This window comes from Podarcis cretensis (assembly GCF_951804945.1).
Source record: "Podarcis cretensis genome assembly, chromosome: 4".
NCBI lineage: Eukaryota > Metazoa > Chordata > Lepidosauria > Squamata > Lacertidae > Podarcis > Podarcis cretensis.
The window spans coordinates 76,075,021-76,097,554 of record NC_137173.1 but is presented as its reverse complement, the minus strand read 5'-3'; the positions used below and the strand labels follow the sequence as shown (position 1 = coordinate 76,097,554).

At 41.8% G+C, this 22,534-nt stretch overlaps 1 protein-coding gene across 1 annotated transcript in view; it reads left to right on the top strand.

The window, feature by feature from the left end:
* The window catches only part of CRACDL (CRACD like), a 62,876-nt gene that overhangs the window by 34,522 nt on the left and 5,820 nt on the right, over positions 1-22,534 (top strand). Inside the window, exons 4-9 of the mRNA XM_079973147.1 lie at positions 3,096-3,231; positions 3,953-4,114; positions 4,807-4,878; positions 9,074-9,301; positions 11,201-12,845; positions 19,727-19,926. Of these exons, the coding sequence (XP_079829273.1) occupies positions 3,096-3,231; positions 3,953-4,114; positions 4,807-4,878; positions 9,074-9,301; positions 11,201-12,845; positions 19,727-19,926 (2,443 nt within the window). The remainder of the gene's footprint in view (positions 1-3,095; positions 3,232-3,952; positions 4,115-4,806; positions 4,879-9,073; positions 9,302-11,200; positions 12,846-19,726; positions 19,927-22,534) is intronic.

The following is a 22,534-nucleotide window of genomic DNA, read 5'->3' as shown; positions in this document are numbered from 1 at the left end:
GACAGATTCAGGACAGACAAAAAGAGGTACTGCTTTGCGCTGGCCATAGGTGAACTTCCACAATGGCCACCAACCTGGGTGGTTTTAAAAGAGGAATTGATTATTGTTGGCTTCTGGTCACAGTGACTGGATTATGTTTGCATCAAAGGTTGAATGCCTCCGAATACTAGTTGCTGTGGAACTATGAACAGGAAGAGTGCTTTTTATGACTGTATCCTGCTTGTGAGTTCTCTATAGGCATCTGGTTGGGCAGTTTGGGAACAGAAGGCCGGGCTAGATAGGCATTGGTCTTGACCCAGCAGGGCTTTCCTTATTTGCCTATGGTGGGCTACAGAAATGTCTGTTTTCAAGTAAGATCGAAGGCCCAAATCATGACCTATAATAATAAAGAGAACAAGAGTGCAGATGAGCGAAATCTTTTGCTTGCTCCACTGAGCTGCCAGAGCACTTGCATATGAAATTAGGAATCATAGTATTAAGGTTGGAGGGTATGATTCCCATGCATGTTGAGCCCCTAGCACTGCCGTTTAGGAATTGTGCACTGTAAATAAATACCTGCAGTCCTTTCCGGTGCTAATGAAGATTGCGTTACACAAGGTTCCCACTAGGGGTTGCCAAACCACAACATCAAAAAGCCCTTGGTACTCTGAATGGCTTTGTTTACTGTTGGCTTGTAGGAAACCTGTGACATCCCAAAGCAGCAGTATTGAAAATGCTTTCTTGTTAAATGTATAAAAAAGGCCATAATTGTAATCATTCACAAAAATCAATACTGCATCTCCAGTTTTTAAAACCTCCAAGTACTACAAAGAAGCTGTAATTAGAGTTATTAAAGTTACTTTGAAGTTCTGCCCTTGGGTAGAGGAATTTTCAGGGAAGCTGAGACTAGCAAAACGTCTTAGAGAGCCCCATCATTCCTAGGACATCGTGGCATTTTGTGAAAAGTGAAATTCAAAGCCAGCGTGGAAGTTTCATCTCAGGTGAGGCCAAAGGAGTTTTGTCAAGCCAAGCAAAACATTCCAGGGTGGTTCTGCATGTCCTGGAGAATTTTCTGTCCAAATTCTTTGCATTTCGGAGAAGGCATTCTTTCTTGGATTAAGCTGCTCTCCAATGATCTCAAATACACTGAACTTGCACAGGATTTTTTTTCCCTTCCTTATATAGCAGATCTTCCTTTCCCACCTATTGTTTCACTGAACATATTTTTAGCCGTCACTGAGAGAAAAGTGACTGTTCCCATACCCATTTATGTTTTCTGTCCATCCATTTCAATAGCATCTTCATTTAATGTAGGAGCATTTAATCTAGTTCTTAATTTTGAGGATCCTTAACACAAAATTGTTTATATCCTCAGCAAAAGCATAGAGATAAGTGCTTAGTTGTCTTGGGCGTTATCCTGGGCAGCATTGCATAGCCAAATTGCTGCCCAGTTCTTTTATCTTTTACCTGTGTGGAACATAGGTAAAGGTAAAGGGACCCCTGACCATTAGGTCCAGTCCTGACTGACTCTGGGGTTGCGGCACTCATCTCGCTTTATTGGCCGAGGGAGCCAGCGTATGGCTTCCAGGTCATGTGGCCAGCATGACTAAGCCGCTTCTGGCAAACCAGAGCTGTGCACGGAAACACCGTTTACCTTCCCGCCAGAGCAGTACCTATTTATCTACTTGCACTTTGATGTGCTTTTGAACTGCTAGGTTGGCAGGAGCAGGGACCGAGCAATGGGAGCTCACCCTGTCGTGGGGAATCGAACTGCCGACCGTCTGATCAGCAAGCCCTGGGCTCTGTAGTTTAACCCACAGCGCCACCCGCGTCCCATCTTCCCCATAGCTTACGTATAACAAAGAAGTGTCTTTTTCAAGTTCCAGAGTCATACTGGTACTCGGAAGCTTACTGCCTCTGAGCGGTATAAAAATTGTTGAAAGAAATAAAATTCCATTTTCTCTGAATATACAGTCTGTCTTGGTATTCAGCGCCATACTCATTAAAGAGCAAGTGTTCTGAGTGTCCTTGCATAAGACTTCCAAAGAAAGTTACATTTGTGCTACACTTTTCTGATCATTCCGTGCAAGCATTTCAGCTTGCTGGAGGGACTGATCCTCACTCTCCTCCCCTGGCATGCTGTTCTCCTAACACCCCGCATGCCTATTTCAGGAACATGCGGGGGGAGGAGTGGGGAGAAACCCCAATGTACAAGTGGAAGTCCTTGTGTAGGGCTTCCGCAGATAGGAGTCATTAGCTGAATCCCACCCCCAATTTCCCTTCAACAGATGTGATTGCTAAGTGGGAAGACATTTATGTCACGTAAAAAATGATCACTTGCAAAGCAAAGGCTATGAGGAATGAAAATCAGCAGCATAATCTCAGATGCTACAAAACTTCTGAATGGGCTTGGCTGTAGGAAGGAAGTGATGGCGGAGAAGAGTCATAGCTCGTTGCTAGAGAGCACCTGCTTTGAGTGCAAGAGGTCCCAGGTGGTGCTGGGAGAGACATCTGCCTGGAACGCTATAGAGAGCTGCTTCCAGTCAGTGTTGACAATACTGATCTAGATGGACCAGTGGCCTGACTTGGTAGAAGGTGGTTTCCTGTGTACCTAACTACTAAGGAAGGATGGTAATGTGTGTCCTGTGTCTCAAGCACAAGAAAGCTTGATGATATGGTACATATACAATGAACTCTAGTAGGGACATTGCTTCCTGAAACAGTTGCAGGCCATAATTGGAGATTTGCACCCAGAATCCCTTGCAGTGCCGCAAGATAGACTGGATTTCAAGTCTCTGTTATGTTGTTTTACAGGCATTGCAGTGGAATTAATGCAGAGTTATTCTCCAGTACCTTTGCTGCTCAAGGTCCTAGGTCACACCTCTTGGGTTTGTCCCACTGCATTTGCATCCCTTTCCAGCTGATTTTCGAAAGGAATTGGCTGTCCTTATCTGATTGTGGGATATACTGGCAGCTGGGCAGTTTTCCTTTGGCTGCCCCCTTAACACTGCTACTCCATTTAACATATGGAATATGCTTCATTTTTTAAAAGCTATTTTATGAAGGCCAAACATTGACACACATGCATTTTTCGTTTCTGTTCTGTATTCTCCAAGGATGCACGAAGGTATTATGGGAAGCAGAGCCTTGTCGCATGAGAGCATTTTCATTCCTGAGACTGCACAAGAACCAACTAGACCAATCCGAGTATTTTCTCAGGAAAATGTTTCCGATCGGATTAGGGCTTTGCAGGTAATGTGAAATGTATACAATAATGTTGACTCTCTTCTCTCTCTCTCTCTCTCTCTCTCTCTCTCTCTCTGCCTCCCCCCCTGCCTCCCGCCAGCAGTTGTAACTCTGGATTTGCTTCCATATGATAGTAACATACTGTACATTTAAATTAAATATTCTCAATATAAATCAAGGATGGGAAACCTTTTTCCCCTCAAGGACAACATTCCTTTGGGAGTGGTTGGGGGCATCCTCTTTTCTCTCTCCCCTGCCCCATATTTCCCCGTAATAATATCCTGCACAGAGTTCACATCATAAAATGGGAGTAGAACAACTTAACCTTCATTCAAAAATCTGCATTACTGTAATACCATTATCAGACAAACCTAATTATAAAGGTATTTCCCTACTGTAGATTTTTGAATATTTCTTATTCACAACTACCTTTTGCCGCTTTTATTCGAACAAACAAATAAAACATCAAGCTAAAAGTAATAATAAAAAAACAGTCACAAGAGTTTATGACTTTTTGCTCTTTTAAAAAAATTAAAAATCCTCCTATGTTAGTGATTTGCTATGTCTAGGGGAAAGAAGGGCACTGTGATTATGAGAACTTCTGGCTGGCTCATTTCTTCCATACAAGCAGATGCCTGTTCATGTGGACAAAAATAAGTATTGCATGATCCAGCCATTCAGTAATGGAGAAAATACATTGAAACATGCTTGAAATTTGTCCTTGTAGTTGAAACTCCAACAGAATTGGAAATTAAGGGCCTCGTCGCCATTTGGAACATCTTCAAAAAGAGTGGATGATACTGGGATGAGTTCAGAAGATGATGGATTACCTAGAAGTCCACCAGAAACGTCTTTACTGCAGGAAATGTTAAATTCCAGTACAGCAAAGGTAGGATAAGTCAAGCATGCAATTTTCAGAATATTATTTTGAACGCGGTCATTTGTTTCATTTTGCCTTTCTGGTTGAAATTACCTTGCAATAACCTGCACACCACCGTCATCCTGATAGAAGAAGCATTTGTAACAAAGATAGATAACCAAGATAACAAAGATAGATAACGAAGTGTTTGGAAACATTACACAGCACCTGGTATTGTCAAGGGCAAGTTATTTTGAAGTGGAAAAAAAAGTGCATGCGTAGACCTGAATGGAAGGACCAGAAGGTTTAAACAACATAATGAGTATTTTAGGGATATCTTTCTTTATTGCAACATATTCTTCTAGAAACGTTTTGGTCTTTTTTTTTTTTTTACTGTAACAGTGGCAGAGGAATTGCAAAAATTATCAAGAAAGAAAGATTTTGACTGATCTCAGCCTTTGTCTCTTCCCCTCCCCACCCTCGTAGAAACATACTAATGCCATCACCTTTCCATAAAAATGAAAACACAAAACACCTCCCACCATCTTTATATTTTTCAGGATTCCTACTAATTCTTAGAACTTCATAGATTCTCTTCTTGCAACTTATATTTTCTCTAGTCCGTTTTGTGGTTTGTAAAGCATGTAACCTGTGTGTGTCTCTCAGTGTCTCATCTCCTTTTGTCATCTATCACTGAATCTTTTCCTCATTCCACCCCACAGTTCTCTGACTCGCACAAGCATCTTAGCTCTTTGAGTTTAGCTGGAACAGGCAGTGAAGAAGAAGAACAACAGGTAACAATAATGATTGGCGTTTAATTGTGCATGTGTGTTTTTGTGTATCCAAAGCAACTGTTGGGATTCCTGAATCTCTGTAGCAAGGTTGCTATCCTTTAAGGGCTAGTGGGCACACTGAAATGTTCAGAAAGTTTCCAGGGCGCCCGCCACAAAATGGCTGCCTTGATGGCGTGGCATAATACAAAATGGCTACCACACCTGTAAGAACAGAAAAACAGGTGGTTCTGCAGAATGATGTGAACATTCTCCCCCATCAGTGAGTGGAAAATATACATACATTAGCCACTTCTGGACTCACTCACTGATAAAAGCTATTTGCTTGTCTCCTCAGTTCAGAATGGAAAAGAGGGTGGTTGTCAAATCCTGGCATCTGGTGAAATGAGAGCATGTTTAAGGAGTTGTGTTCAGTCACACATTGTGGATTCTTTAGATACCTTTCGTGGGTGCCATTGAAAATACCGGCAGGCACATGGAGTAGTGGGTTGAATCATTCTTTTCTAAGAGGTATTAATGAAGGATATTCATTTACCTTATGCATAGCAGTTTCAGCAACTGCATTATAGATACTGGAAAGATAATTTACATTTCATTGATTTTCATACTTCTGGTTTTCAAGCACCATTGAATTCAGCCTCCAGGAAGAGATGGAATTGGGCAGGAAGTTGATCAGATACTACTTTTCAGTACAAAAGCAAGTCAATGCAGGGGAGTCTTAGGCTCTCGGACACCCTCCTGCTGACTTGTCTTCAAATTTTACATTTGAACAGATCTAAACAGCAGTTAAGCAGTGTGCACAAGGTCAGGTGTTTGGTTGTGCAGAACAAGAGTCCCCTTATTCCTTTCTTAACTGTTCAGGTGCTGCTCTTAGATCACATCCACGCATTTCAAGCACATTTAACACACAACTAAACACATGGCTTCTTCCCCCAAATAATCCTGGGAACTGTACTTTGTCAAGGGCGCTGGGAATGGTAGTTCTGTGAGGGGTGAACTACAGTTCCTATAATTCTTTGGGAAAAGCCATGTGTTCTAAATGTATGGTGTGGTTGTAACCCTAGTTAGGGATCCAAACTGATCCATTGCTGATTATAACTGTTGGTTTTTGTGCCTGGGAGACTTGAATTTTCATCAGTCCCTTATCCAGCCCAACATGAGCAGGGATAATTGGAGTCAATGTTCCCACCCACAAACCTGCGATCTTTGAGTAGGAGTTGATAGGTGCCCTTCAATCAGCAACACACATAGCCAGCAGATTGAAGAGCATTTTAGCCGTCCCTTGAAGAGTTCCATTTACTCACTGAGCTGAGGAAGAGCCAGAGACATCAAGGAACATGAGAGCTGGAGGGGAGAGTGCAAAGTAGTGAGAGATGGGTTTTTTCCCCTGGAGACAAGGAAAAAAGGAAATTAAAACACATCAAGAAAAGGTCGTTTAGAAATTAAGTTACCGTATTTTTCGCTCTATAAGACGCACCAGACCACAAGACGCACCTAGTTTTTGGAGGAGGAAAACAAGAAAAAAAATACAGTGGTACCTCGCAAGACAAATGCCCCGAAAGACGAAAAACTCGCAAAACAAAAGAGTTTTTCGTTTTTTGAGTTGCTTCGCAAGACGGATTTCCCTATGGGCTTGCTTCGCAAGACGGAAACGTCTTGCAAGTTTGTTTCCTTTGTCTTGCAAGTTTTTTTCCTTTTTCTTAAAACTGTGCATTCACTTCGAGGAGCAACTCATAGCACGCGGTGTGGTAGCCTTTTTTGAGGTTTTTGAAGACTTTGGTGATTTTTGAAGCTTTTCCAAAGTCCGTGCTTCGCAAGACAAAAAAATCGCAAGACGAAAAAACTCGCGGAACGAATTAATTTCGTCTTGCATGGCACCACTGTATTCTGAATCTCAGAAGCCAGAACAGCAAGAGGGACCATCGCTGCGCAGTGAAAGCAGCAATCCCTCTTGCTGTTCTGGCTTCTGTGATCGCTGTGCAGCCTGCATTCGCTCCATAAGACGCACATACATTTCCTCTTACTTTTAAGGAGGGAAAAAGTGAGTCTTATAGAGCAAAAATACTGTATTTTAAAGTGGCTTCCGAGGATAACACTTAGTAGTATTCTCCCTCACTGCTCCATATTCATCCTGAAGAGCATTGGTCCAGGATGCTACATTTGCGAATCTGAACTTCAAACCTGCTTTGACAGTAAACAAGCCACTTGTGATAGTTTCCAAATAGGGGCATTGCAAAAGAGAATGAGCTTCACAGAGCCATAACTGTGGATATTTTCACCCATGCAAGTGAAGTGCATATCGAACGTACATCACTCTGCAGACCAAGTTTCTGTAACACCTCCAATGTAGCTATTTTCAGTAGGGGTTGTTTACCCAATAATCAGTGAGAATTTGCCATGATATGAAATACAGAGTGTTGCATATGCTTATATGAGTCAACCCACCGGCAGAAGATAAGGCTAGAGCGGTTGAAATGATAAGTAGGTGCTGATTGGAAAGTGGCCCAGAAATGCATTAGTTCCTCCTGCTTTTGAGGCCTGATGGCTCGTCTTGACTGCTTCCTTCTCCCTAATTTTCACAGTACCTCAGTGCTTTAGAATCTCTTGCAGAGCATGTTGTATGTGTATGAAATGTGTTTATATATAATAGAACACGCATCTCTCTTCGTCTGGGCATGATTATGCACAATAAGACAACCTTGAGATGTTTCTAAGGGTTCCAAAGGGAATACAAAATGTAAAAGACGGAAATGTTTGACAGCTTATAGGTGCTGAGTTGTAAGCTGAAAGTGTGCTCAAACGATTCCAGTTCTAGACTCTTCTGTACTGCTGGAAGAGACCTGAAAGTCCTGGGTGGAAAAAAGATTAAAACTGACATGCAACTGACATTGTATCCCTCTGTTATGCTGCAAGGAGAAAGGAGAGAATAAAGTTTACCAAGCTAGAGATGCGCATGAGTAAAGAAAGGCCATTCTGTATTTTATCTTTTGCAAACAGAAAATAATTTGAAATGAGTTCATAAGGGAGGGAGGAATACTGTGCCTCTCGTCTCTGATGCTGCTTTTCCTAAAAGGAGACATTAGTTGTTGTTGTTATTATTATTATTATTATGATTATTATGATTATTATTATTATTATTTGTTCCCCTCCCATCTGACTGGCTTGCCCCAGCCACTCTGGGCGGCTTCCAGCATATATAAAAACATAGTAAAACATTAAACCTTAAGCTTGGGGGGTCGCATAACTACATCGTGCAGTTTAAAACATTTCTCATCTTCAAAGAATCCTAGGAACTTTCGTTTACATCTCATAGAGCTACAATTCCCAGCACCCTTTACAAATTACAGTTCCCAGGATTCTCGGGGGCAGAGGACTGTGCTTTAAGGGGATGTTGTGTACAGAGCCCTAGCTTTATAGAGGCGTTTTTTTCTGTATAATAGACTTTAGTGTAGGACAAGTGGAACCAAATACGGAATAATAACAAGTGTGGAATGCTCCAATTCCGTCCCAACTCCAGTTTCTTTCTTTTTTTCGCCGTCTTCACCTGAAAATCATTTTGCATTTTGTGCCCACTGAGCACAATCAGGTCTTGTTCTCCTTGGGATTCCTCCCCTGAAGTGATTTTGCACTTGATAAATCTCCTCCTTGTTTGTGGATGGTGCCACTCAAGCCGCAACTTGGCTTTTTAGCATATAGGATTGCATGGTCTGAAGGTACTTGATGACGACTTTGCTGAAGCTAAGCAAGTCTGGGTCTCTTTAGTCCCAAGATGGAAGACTCTGTGGGAGCCCTATGTGTGCTTCCATGGAAGAAAGGCAGGATATTAATTCAATAGGCAGCAATTCAGAAGCACTGGGGATGGAACTTGGAGCAGAAGCTGGAGTCTCAGTATAAGTGCTCTTCATTTTTGTTGTTGACTGAAATGAAATGACGGTAGTATTGATACTGCCTCTATTAAGTCTGTACACTGCGTTATGGTCCCAGCAGTGTTGGCAGCCTTATGTATTCATTGCTGTTTACATCATTTTCCTATATGCTACGGTATGCTAGAGAGTGATTCCAACACTGATTAAATGTGTATTTAAAAATTCCTTAGAAACTTTCAAGTTTTATTTTATGTTTAAATTGTGCTCTTTTTAAAAAATAAAATCTGACTCTTCCCCTCCCTCTCTTCTGTCATTTTGGGCTTCTCCTTTAGGTCACACCAAGCCCTTTGAGATCACCTCTTGTGGAAAGCCAGCTATTCCCCAGGCAGCCAAGTGCTAAAATTATACCTCTGCAGACATCTGACTGCAATCTCTCTCCTCCTGCTGATTTCGATACTCCAGCCGAGTTTTCTTCTTGCTTGGATAATTCAGCTGCTAAGCACAAGCTTTTAGTGAAACCACGGAACCAAAGATCCAGTAGAACAAGACGACCTACTTCGGTAATAAACCAAAAAAAGAGATACATTTAAAAACCATTTAAAAACATATGTTCTTTGTCCCCATTGCTATGCTTCCTTATCAGTTGTGCTTGGTGAGAACTGCATGTGTGCATATTTAATTCCCCAGAGAACAAGGGACAACAGGATAGTAGAACCAGTTTTAGCAACAATAACAAAGGAAGTGGAGAGAATAATCAAAGGGACCCACTTTTAAAAGTTGCCTTTCCTCTTATCGACTCTTCGTGAGTCCAGAATTATTTATTGTAGCTGGAAATCACACCTATTGGGTCACTTTTTTAAAAAGAGTGAATGCTGGCATTCATTCTAAAGGTGGAACACACACATTTCCTGCCTTGGCAGCAGGTACTTCAAGAATGTAGTGAATGTGTGAAGCCACTTACACCACAATTTCGATGTAACCAAGGTTCTACACCGAAGGGCAAGAGCCCTACATATATAGAGCAGGCTTCCTGCTACAAACACACTCCTGGCCCTGCTGTTACCCTCACACAGGTGTAAATGACATGAAGAGGAGCTCCTGAATAGGGCTAGACATAACAAATTGAAAATAGTTTAATCCCTCCCCCATTATTTTCTACTGTGACATCTCTGATATCTCTTCATATGTCAAGATGTCCACCAGTATTTTTGGGTCCTTTTCTGTCACTATAATTTCTGGCACGGGAGCCACTGCAGTGCAGATTCTTCTGATCCTACTTGGGTCATGATTAGAAGTTTCAGGATTGCGTGTGGGAGGAGCTCATTTCATGGCCCCTCCCCTTGCCAGCATTGGTCCAGTTTCTAGGAGGTAGTGGCCAGACACCATGATGTACCCCAGCAGGTAGGACTCTGTGGTTAAATGTGTTCCTTTTACAGCTCAGCCTTATACCTATCAACTTGGAAGTATGGTACAATGCAAGGCCACCTCCTCTGTAATTCTCTCCCCCCCCCCATGGAGTAAAGGTAAATTGTAGAAAAAAGTGTGTTTCTCTTTGCTCCATTAGGCTTTCAGAATAGTTGTTAGGTCTTTTAATATCAGATATTTTAGTTTGCTTGGGAGTCTTCTGCCATTTGCACTGAAATGCATCCATCTGCCCTCCTTTTTAAGTGTTATTTTGTATGTCTGTATTCCCACCCCCATTTTCCCTTAAGAGTTCTTGGTGATTGCTTTTCATGGCCAGTTTGGTTTGAGAAAAATAGTAACAGCCAGTGGCCAAAAAGCTATTGTACTTCTAGAATGCAAAGTCTTGCTTTTAAACCATCCACATCCAAACTGTCAGTTAGCACAGTTGGCTGTGGTTAAACAGATGGATAAATACTAGAACTACAGGAAGATGCGTAATCTGTGTATTTTGTCAACATCATTCTGTGAAGATTTATATCAAAAACATCTCACATAAAAATAAATATCTTAGATCTTTCAGGAAGCTTTTTTCCTATTTTGAAAGAGAAAATAAAGATCAAGTGTAAAAGAGATTGTCACAGCTTATAATAAAAGCCAGCTGAAATTGCAGTTTCATTGATGTTTTCTTCTTATTTAATGTTTTCTTCTTATTTAATGGCAGCACAAAACAAAACCATTTGAGGAAAAGGAAAATCATTATTAAGAACTATGAAGTGATGAAACTTAAGTTCATGTATACATGTTTACTTTTGTTTGCCCCATGTATTTAGTTGTTAGAGTATTTATAGCTCCTCCTATCGCATAATGATTTTTAATGTATAGTAAGAAAAGAAAATTGATGTATAGTACACTTCAAAACACTGCAGGGAGTTGTCCTCTTTTTGGGGGTGCACTTGGGGGAACATTAATGATTCTGCCATCTTGACAGCAGGTAAATAAAATAAAGTTGTGATATGCTGAACATATGATAAAAATCTTCCATTTCTCACTTGTAGAGGAACCTGTCAGGATTTCAGAATGACTTGAGCTGCACACCTGAAGAAGACAAAAATGAAAGGAATGAGATGCTAGCTGAACTAACCTGTGAAGGTGATAGTTCCAACCATAAGACGCCAACAGAGAGCGCAAATTTAGCAAATTCAGTGTACTCCCAGCAACTTGAAATGTCAAAAGATCTTCAGCATAATTTGAGTCACCAAAATGAAAAAACCCGCACTCTGCACACCACTTCTGAATCACATATGCTTCTCTGTGAAAATAAGCCAGAGGGCTGCCAAAATACACAAGAAATATCACACACCGTATTGTCATTGTTTCTTCAGAAGAAAGAAGATACAGCTGCCCTAAATCTTATTGCAAACCAAGAATCACAAAGGGAGAGAGAGCACTCTGAAACACTAAAGATTTCCTCTTGCAGTTTATTAAATAGCACATCACTTAATATTTTAAATCAGGAAAATAAACAGACTTATGGTATGCAATCTAAATATGGCATGCTGTCTGATACGAATGTCTCAACCAAAGATGATGTGATCCCAACGCTAGCTGGAAGAGAAAAAAATACATTCAAAGATGCCAAGGCACTTTTGGAAGACATTTCTAACAAGGGAACTATAAATGCATCTCCTTCACTGCCTAGCACCATCAGTCTTATATCAAAAAATTCACCCCACGTCACAGATTTACCATATTCTGAGAGCAATAGTATTTCCCAAACTTCTTGCACGGTCCCTGGACCACAAACAGACCAACCTCCTCCTTTGAACCTAGAAAAAGTAAAACCAATTCAGGTGCTACCTGTATCCGATAAAGAAAACAGTCACCCAGCAATACCTGCTATGTTGATTTTAGGAGGGAAAGAATCCAGTGATCAAAGCACTGCAAGAAAATTCTCTGTCTCGTCAGCTTGGGGAAGGTCAAGGACCAGCAGCTTGAACATGAAGGACACTTTAGTGTATGAAAATCTACCAGCCATGCAGATCTTGCAGGCTAAAATGAAAAACTCTTCAAGAAACGAGAAGGTAAAAGAGGATACAGAGGTTAACTCCTGCCAAGAGAGAAAAGGCTGCACTAGCAAGTGGGCCTCCTCATCAGAGTTGGAATCAGAAACCGCTGGGAGATCATCAGACAGAGTGGAAGCTAGTCCACCGCCCCAGGTAATGGCTTCAAAACCAGTGCTGAGTAACTTTTCCACTGCTCTTCCACAGCAACCAAGTACTGCCGTGTCAAGTTGTGAAGAAAAAAATCCCTTCCAAGTCAAGCTTAGATCCACATCTTTATCACTGAAATATAGAAACAGCTCTTTGCAGGAATCAAAGGAGGCTAAAAGATACAGTGCAGAGTTTAATGTGGAAAAAGAGGGACTACCTTTGACACCCCTAAAAAGTGAAAAAGCAGAGGCTAAAAAAACAAGTGATGTAAATGCCACCAGCTTTTTAACTGAAAGCCTCAAAGCTAAATCAAAGGCCTCTGAACAGGGTAGCACGAAACCTCCATTGCCAAGGAAACCTATTTTGCAACACTACTTTATCGCTGGCACTAGCACAAACATAGAAAAGCAGGAAAAGGTAACCAAATATCCTGAGTTGAAAAATGAAGGCAAAGATTTGGAGACGAAACCAAGCCCACCCGAAGTGCCTGGTAAGAATACTCTTTCTTGAGATTTTTGTGTGCCTAAAGCAGGGGTGGGGAACTGGATCACTGTGTTTGCCCAAAATGGTCTCAGGCCGATTTCAGACTTGCCAGGCCTGATTAGGACCCCAGGTCAGAAGTTTCACACCTCTGCCCTGAATATATTTAAACTGCAAGATCTTTTTTAAAAAATTACTGCAAAATCACTTTTACAGCAACAAAACGAACTGTAAAGTAACCATACATTTTTTTACAGGGTGCCAGAAAAGGATAAATCTCCTATAGTTCCATCAGCAGTCTGCAAAGCTCAGTAGCTTGTGTTTTATACTGTTATCATTAATACATGCATTAGTATGTACACTGTGTTGTTTGTTATGTTTCTGTGTTGTAAACTGCCCTATGGGCTTTTCACAAAGGGAGGTACATAAATTTCTTATTTACCTGTTCTGGTGGGGAGAGACCTGACCAGCCTCAGCAAAGCCCCAATGCGCCTTCAGCTCACAAGGAGACTCCCCCCGGAGCCGAAAGGGGACATCCTCTACAGGCTCAGGAGAGGGTCTCCTCGTGAGTTGGATGTGCAGCAGGGCTTTGCTGCGGCTCTTCAGCCTCCCAGCTAACAGCTGACATGTTGGTAAAGCTGTGCCTCAGCTGAGCAAGCCCCCTGAGCAGGCGCAGTTGGGCTCTGGGGTGGGTCTTCTGAGGGAGGTGTATCCTGGCACCTTTTTCTCTAGGAAAAAAAAGCACTGATTTCACTTGTGAGAAAAATGGAGCAGCCGGTGTCTGATATAGGTATGCCAGTACTCCAGTTTTTCTGTTTATTATTATTTTTATAACCTTGAGACTAACTAGCAGGTTTCTTGTTTATATAGCTCCATTAATTTGCATCATACTTTACAAGGTGGAGTTGGACAAATGGGAGAGGACAGATGGAGAACAGGCATATAGGAGGGAGACACTTGGGTAGCCAGGGATTAACGTGGATTAATGTTGCCCCAGCAAGGAATAAGCTGAAACAGAGCCCCTATATAGCAATAGTAGAGGCAGTAAAAGGTAAAGGACCCCTGGACAGTTAAGTCCAGTCAAAGGCGACTATGGGGTTGTGGTGCTCATCCCGCTTTCAGGCCAAGGGAGCTGGCATTTCTCCACAGACAGCTTTCCAGGTCATGTGGCTAGCATCACTAAACTGCTTCTGGTGCAATGGAACCCTGTGACAGAAACCAGAGCGCACGGAAACACAATTTACCTTCCCACTGCAGTTGTACTATTTATCTACTTGCACTGGTGTGCTTTCGAACTGCTAGGTTGGCAGGAGCTGGAACAGAGCAACGGGAGCTCATGTCATTGCAGGGATTCGAACCGCCGACCTTCTGATCGGCAAGCCCAAGCAGCTCAGTGGTTTAGACCACAACGCCACCTGCATCCCAGTAGAAACAGTAGCATCAGGTTAAGCCTAACCTGGGCTGCAAGATGCTCCTCGCCTTAAATTGCCTAGTTGTCTTCAGTAATCTGCTGTGATGGAGGAGTGGAGGAGCCTCAGGTCTTTCAAAGTCTTCTTTCAAGGTGTCCACTGAGTTAAAGGAAAGCAGTGCCACATCTTCAGGTTGGGCAGGGGGCAGCAGAACTGGCCCAGGAGGTTCATCTGAGAGCACTTACGGGGCTGCCTTTGCTTGTCCTTTCCCTTCTGCTTCAGAGTGCCCACCCTCAATCTCTGAAGATGAGAAATCCAACTCCAGTATCATGACATTATCTTACCAACCATGGTAACTCTCACTGGCAGTAACCCTTTTTTAGATGTTCCTTAGCATGGACAGTAAATGTATTTATTTAAGCTTTTCTCTGCAAAGCCTTTCTGAAAACAGTTCACATGTCTTGCCTTTCAGAACATTGGTCTATTTAACAAGATTCCAAATTCAGTCTCTATCTTGGGGAATCTTTATTTCCCATTTTTCCAAACTTAAATTTTGTTCCCTGCGTGCCAGTGGTCAGGAATGGTAGAATTTGTAGCACAACAACATTGGGATGGCTACAGGTTAGCCAACCCTGTTTGAGATTAATCATGGTGCTGTCTGACTGTCACAAGACCAGTTTTATAAGGAGGCAGTTTTGTACTGATGTCATTACACTTCGTAACTGAGACTCTAATAAGAGCTCATAGATGAGGTGGAAAATCCATTTGACTTTCCAAGCATTTGCAAACCTGGTGTGCCCCATATCTATCTGCCCAACTAACTGCAACAGTGGTGCTCTGTTTGTGCATTTGAAGATGTATCGAGTGCCAACTGGCAACAGCCCTACAAACCAGAATTTCCTACATTTCAGTGGTCTGGAGGGATATGTAACTAATACTGTGAAAACTCTGTATGAGTAAAACTGTTCATACGCTGATTTTATAATGTTCCTTTAACTTCTCTTGATGAAGTATGTTTTGATTTGCAATTGTAAGCTGTCTTGTAAATGAATAAGTAATTATTATTTTTATTTTTTACCTCAAGGATTAACTCCACAGGGTCTTATAACTGTGGTGTGTGCTGCATTGTAACCGTATATTTTGTAGTGCTTGGGCATTACCTGTAGGCTAAAGACTGATCCTCAAGATGAATAGTGTTGCAAGAAGCTCATTTATGCTCAGTCAGTAGATCATGAGGCGCTTAATCTCAAGGTCGTGGGTTCGAGCCCCACGTTGGACAAAAGATTCCTGCACTGCAGCAGGTTGGATTAGATGACATTTGTGGTCCCTTCCAACTCTTCCAATTCTATGATTCCATAACGTTTAGCATATATATGCTGCTTTAGTGGTGCAAATGGGTCATAAACATGTCTTTAACTCTAGTGCCTCTTTACCTGAGTGACAGTGCTGGAAATGGATAGACTTCACATGCAATAGAACGGATTAATCCATTTTGCATTCCATTCTATGGGAAAGTGTGCCTTGGTTTTGGAATGCTTTGGTTTTGGAACGGAATTCCAGAACGCATTAAGTTTGAGAACCAAGGTACCGCTGTGCAGCTTCCCAACCATCTTGTGTGTTTTGGACTGTTTAAGGAACCAGGAATTTCTCCCAGACCTTTGACTTTTGTTTCAGAAGATTTGGAATATTGGCTACCCCGCAGCAAAACGATTGTCTGGAATGAAGGTTTGCAGAGTAGCTCTGCCACAGCTGACCAGACACAGAGCCAAGAACACAATGTGACTGGCTGTTGATGGTCACATCCAGGTAGCTAATGGCATTATGAGCAACGCCATTGGATTTCATTACTCAGCACAAAACTAGTAGGCTCGCTAGCTTGGGCTACTATCGGCAGTCAATACAGGCTGACAATAACATTACATTCTAGTGAGTGCCTACATGGGAGAATACATAAACACCATTCTGATACTAGTCTCTTTATTTTTCACTCCTTTCTTCCTAATTTTTAACATTAGATTTGCCTTGTCCTCTGCTTGGATCGCAATGAGACTTCATTCGTCTAAGGAAAATTGTTCTTGCACAGTCTGCTCTGAACTTTCTACCGCTCAGGAAGAGGGGGAAACTGTGACTGAAAATAACCCTGTCCAAATTTATTTAGCAACATGACATTTAGTAGCTCATCTGTATAAGTGAAATGCAGATGATGTAAACAATGGCATCATTTTTACAGCTTCTCCCTCTCAAAGCATTTGCATCCATTCCAATAATTGGGTGGTCTCCCCCCTTTCTTTTTTTAAAAAATGTCCTTGGAATACTGCCACACAGCTTGTTTTAAAACTGAAGATTCATAGACATGTAGAACAGAATATTTTTCAAAATCCAGGTATAATATTTAAAAAGGAACCTAATGAATACTAGCTGAAGAAATATATAATAAGAACGATAGCAGCCTCTCCAAATGTGTTTCTTTCTGTCAATCTCTCTCTTGGGGAGGAAATGCACCAATGATGTAAAGCAGAAAATCTGTGTAGTGCCCCACCAGCCCCACATGATAAAAAATAATAATACCAAGCTAGATCAACACATTGCTGCTTGCTAATGATATCCCAAAATCTTCTGCTTGAGGTGAGTTGCTCTTTCCTACCTAATGGAAGGTGAATTCTGATTTATTGTGTGCAGATCTTTTGTTAGTAATCCCAGAACAAAACAGACCATTTATTTAGTTTACTGCTTCTCTTTGTAGCAGTAATGGACAGAAGCAGCAATCAAACTATGAAAAGAGTTGGCTTCAGGACTCTGGGTCCCACCCTGATTTATGACATCCTCAGTGTTTTGTGTTGCCAGAGTGAGTCATAAATGCTCACTTGACTGCCACATGAATGGTTCAGCCATTCAAGGTGATCTAGCATCAGGCCTACGAGTAGATAACAAGCAGTTATTCTGAGTGCAGCCATTCCTGTCTGTGGTATGTGTGGCTCTCAGGCTTCTCTGAAGGCCAAACAATATTAGGTTCAAACTACCTGAGATGGCAACATGGTATGCCTATGTGTTTAAACCAGGAGCTGCCTACATTGCATACAAATGTTTATTTCATTATTCTGGTTGTTGTTGTTGTTGTTTTGCATTGGACATTCTAACATTCTTCTTGTTGGTGGTCTTGTTTCTGCCTTGAATTCCTTCAATGATAGGCTCATCCACACTTGTGCTTGTCCCATGCCTAGAAGGCACACAGGTTTGAGCAATTTCCCACTTGCCCCGTACATTCTAGGCATGGATCCAAGCGGTTTTGCCATCGTTGCGCTTCTTTCCCCAGGAAAACCTGCTCTTTAACGTTAAGTCACAAGAAACTGCAATCGGCCAAAAACTCCATTGCTGTATGATCCAACTGAGTGCTAAATATCGGGTTTCCCCTGGGGAACGCAGCAGGCCAAACACAGGTGTGGACAAGCTCTTCATCCCAAATGCTGCTACTCATTTGCTGTTTTCTGTTTGTCATTCCAATGATAAATACTCCTTTCTCCTAACTGACTTTCCCTCTCTTCCCAACCTTCACTTTAAGCTTCTTGTACTCACTTTCAAATGTCACAGTGTTTTTGGTCCTTAATATTTGTTCTCTTTTCTTTCTCGGTATGTTCCTCCCTGGATCCTTCAGACTACAGGTGCCAATTCTAGCCTAAGATTAGCCCCTTTCTCAACCTCTCCCCTCCCTTTCCCCACTCCTCTCCAACCCCATTTGCCTCTGTTTTTCCCTTTCTGCTCTCGGTCACTTGAGTACCACCTGCTTGATATGTGAGGCTGCAATGCTTTACAAACCCACCTAGGAGAAAGGCCAGTTCAACTCAGTGCGACTGACTTCTGAGTAGACATGTATAGGGTTGCACTGTGAACTCTCCGGCTCTATTTGTACATCCAAGCTCCTGTTTAGATCGCATCAGTTTACTCCTTCTTCCTTTTTAAACTTTCCTTCCCATTCTCTAAAGTGCCTCATCTTTGCATATTTCACATATTATATAATCTGCCCTGCACCTAGAGTTCCACAGAGAGGGCCCAACAAACATTTTAAAACCACGATATATAAAATCAAGTCAAAACAAATCGTTAATCATTGTGGCAGCAGCGGAGAAATAAAAATACAGCCAACAGATAAAATCATTAGAGTTTGCCTTCTCCTTCCCCAGTGACCTGCACAGAGAGGTCCATCTTCACCTACCTTAGAAAAGACAGTTTATGTTGGAGACTGATGTACCTCAGAGCTGGGGTCATTCCATAAATGTGGAGCCAGGGCAATTGTAAGCCTCCATGCAAGGACTGCATTTTGTTTTGCTTTGTCTTTATATGCATAGTTTATTGGTTTTTAAGTTTGGACTGCACTCTATTTTTAATTATTGTACACAGTGCTATTTTTCTAGAAAAAGAGGTGCCGAAACTCACTGTGAACACCTCCATTGTTCTCTTATAATGGCAATGGTGCCCACCTGAGAGGGGCCAGAACTCAGTTCCAAAAAGAAGGGGGGGGGGAGAAGCTGCTCTGATTGCACAGCACCCAGCATATCTAACCACTTTGTTACTAATAAGTAATAGCAGGTGTATGCACATCTACAATAAAGGTAACTTCAGAAGTCGCAGAAGAGCAGTTGGTGGGCATAAATCAGGCTTCCTCAAACTCGGCCCTCCAAATGTTTTTGGCCTACAACTCCCATGATCCCTAGCTAGCAGGTCCAGTGGTCAGGGATGATGGGAATCGTAACCTCAATACATCTGGAGGGTTGAGTTTGAGGAAGCCTGGCATAAACAAATGAAGCAAATACCGTGTAAAGAAGAGGTGGCTATTGTAAGCATTATTGAAGGTTCATCAGCTTCTTCCTATCTGAGTTGAGTTGCAGGAAGCATGGCAGAGTGAGACTGGAAAACCTATTGTGGATGTATTGCGGGCATCTTCCTGCATGCAGGACAAGCACGGAAGGAAGCATCCATGGCTCTTGTGTTGATCTAAAAAGCCCCAGATAGCTTGGGTCTTGGATACCTTAAGGACTGCCTGAGGCTTTATAATCCCCATTCAGTCATTAAGATTGTCCAAAGGAGTGCTTGTTGTTCACTACCACATATCACTGAACCTCCCTAAAGTGATTTGGGGTAGTGTGCAAGACAACAGTTCTGCACTAGCGTCACTCCTTCTGACTGTATATAACATGGGCTTCATGTAACCCAGGCAACTATAGTCACGCCATATCCATTCCTCTATCAGAGTCTGCAGGAGAGAAGCAGGACAAAGGTCAAGTTCAGAAATCCGAAGCTGACAATATTACAGTTTTAGAGCAGTTTTCTGGGGTGTGTATTTGTAGAGGTTTCTCCCTAGTGGCTGGCCATCTCTTCGGTTCACAAGGAAAGCTTTGCTTTCTTTAACACTAAGACCGACTTTCCTTCTCCAGTAACAACAGACTGAGTTTCCCTCTCCAATACCTTTCTTCCCAAATTATCTCAGCAGAGAAAAGTGTGCCTTCTCCTGTGATTGCTGCAGCAGACACTGCAAGAGGAACTGAAAGCCAGACAGTGCCAGCCTGGATTACCATAGCAAAACAAAAGCAGAGGGTCATGGAGCAAGAGCTTAGCAAAGAAGAGAAACTGGTGGCTGCGGATAAGGCAGACGCAGAAAAACAAATACAAGAGAAGGAGCGAATGGAGGTAATACAGGTCATCCCTGCTTGTGACCTGCATGTGACATTGAATTGGGGCTCTTTGCTTTTATCTGCTTCTGCAAGGTATCTTGTAATCAATTAAGGTTGGCAGGTATTCACCAACTCTGCTATTGCATGCAAATGTTCAGCAAGCGTAAAAGCGGGTAGATAACTTAAGTTCTGAGCTACACGGGGCTGTTCGTGTTGGAATTCACAAAGAATGAATTCCTCAAGCACCCTTAGACTTTGTTCTCCTTTTCCCACACCCACACACTTTTTTTTGTATTTTTAAGTGAGATATGCGTGTGGTGGAGTTTTAATTCTGTAAAGGGCAAGTGCTCACCTGATGCACCTTTTTTTTCTTCTATAGCAAATATCCCAATGACATTTGAGCCCTTTTTGTAATCAACCCTATTCTTCCTTTTGCAAAGGTGGGCTTCCCTCTTCAACAGTGGAGCTCCTATCTCCGATGGGAGCTTTTTTTTTAAGGAGCGTTGCAGCATTTCCTTTAGCCTTCCGTTTCTTTATACAATTAAAACAACCAGGAAGAGCTCAGCATCATGGGAGAAGTTACTGTAATGACTGCAGCAAATGTCTGTATGCAACTGCCCTAAAGATACCTTTTTAATCTGCAGTGCATTACTACAGAATATAAATGTTGCAATACCAACAGCAGAAGGCAGCAGTTTTCAAATGAGGCATTCATTCTGACCAGTTCATCTCCCTTTGTTCAATTTGCAACTGTGGTAAACCAGAACACCGTTCTCCATTTCAGTTCTGAACGTGTCTTGAAAGCTCAGCTGATGGAATACTTAGTTGCAGGAGTGTGTGCTTTTCCTTCTAAAAACATCTATGGGTTTTAATCTGCCAGTAGGGAGAAGGGAAGTCATGTGTGGCATCCATGTTTGATGATTTACACTGAAAGTATATTTACAGGCTTAAAGACTCATGTAGAGATAAATGTTATGTCACCCTAAAAAACACATTACATTTTTCCTGTAACCTATAAACCTTGGTGAGGACTTGAATCAGAATGAGAAATTTGGCCTCCAGTACTCAAAATCAATTATTTCTGGTATTGAGATAAACCAGTATATGGAAAAAACGAACTAAGACACAAAAAGCATCTCTGATGTCAATGTCAACATTGGAATCAAAATCTAGAACTGCAGCAGTGATTCTGCTGTAGTTTTTCTTCTGTGGACATTACTTGTCTCACTGTCTTCTGTGGTAAAATTATATAACTAACATAGTTAATTGCATAAATCATTACGTTATTCCAGCTCAGTCATTTCAGTGCAAAGAAATACTATGCAAATGGATGGTGGTGGAACATAACCAATTGCAGTTTTTTGCAGACTGAAATGACTGCAAATGCCAATTATATTCGCTGGATTCTGTTTTGATCATGGGACAAATAAATGAGCTTTGGCAATTTCTGCCTACACAAAGCATGAGTTGGTAGTGCTAATTTTTAACATAGACATTCACCCTATTCACCCTATATAATATTCCTTACATTTAGCTTTCTTGATAAGTAATGTTTTTGTGTTGTGATCCTGAATTAAGCAGCATTTTTAGATTGCAGAAGGGGGAAAAACCCACTAGTGTTGTGAATTCTATGGTTTTATTTCTTTGTGCTAAATGTTGGTTTTGGGTCAGATCCCAGGCCAAAGTAAACTTTGTTCAGATGAGTAATACTTGAAAGAAAGAAAGTCAGTTACGTTCCATTGTGTAGGACATTTCCAAAGGATAGTGTGCAGAAAAACTTCCATTTTTGGTTTGCAAAATTTCCTGTAGATTGTCTAATGTAGATTTGGTCTTACAGGAAGCTGAGTCAAAAAGCAATTGTGATTTCCACATTGTGGTCATACCTTTCGAACCACCCTGACTGTGTGTCTCTGACAGAGAAATAAGTATGTATTATCAGCATACAGTAGTACCATCCTGTGAATAAAACTAGCTTAGAGCAGGGTTCCCCAAACTTGGGTCTCCAGCTGTTTTTGGACTACAACTCCCATCATCCCTAGCTAGCAGGACCAGTGGTCAGGGATGATGGGAATTGTAGATCTGGAGAACCAAGTATTGGAAACCCTGGAGCCATTGAGGAAGACAGAGGCTTGACCAGAAAATGGCTGAAAGGGTTAAGCAACCCCCTTCTCTTTTTTTCAGTTTCCTTACATTCTGACCTGTACCACCCTGAGGCTGCTTTTGGCTTAAAACAGCATTGGAGCAAAAGATAAATCCACTGGTGTGTCATATTTTAAAAGCGCAGGGGCCACTGCTGCATAGCCATAGCTCCCTATTGTCCATGGGAAGCTGTTTGCTGCCAGTTTTGGCTTGCCCTTGCCCTCATTATCAAAAGAGGCCTTGAATAATTTGCTGTGGCTGCAACAGCTCATCTCCAAGTGCTTCTAATTGCATAATTCAAAATCCCCCAAACAGTTTTCCAGTCTGCAGACTATGAAATGTTTATGGAGTGTTTACAACTCAGATGGCATAAATAGGGCAAGTGTGTGTGACATAAGACCACATTATTCTATTGTTGAGCAGGGAGCCATGTCTGCTGCTGAGTTTCTTGTGTTCTGTCAAATCCCTACTGTGGTTCTCTTTCC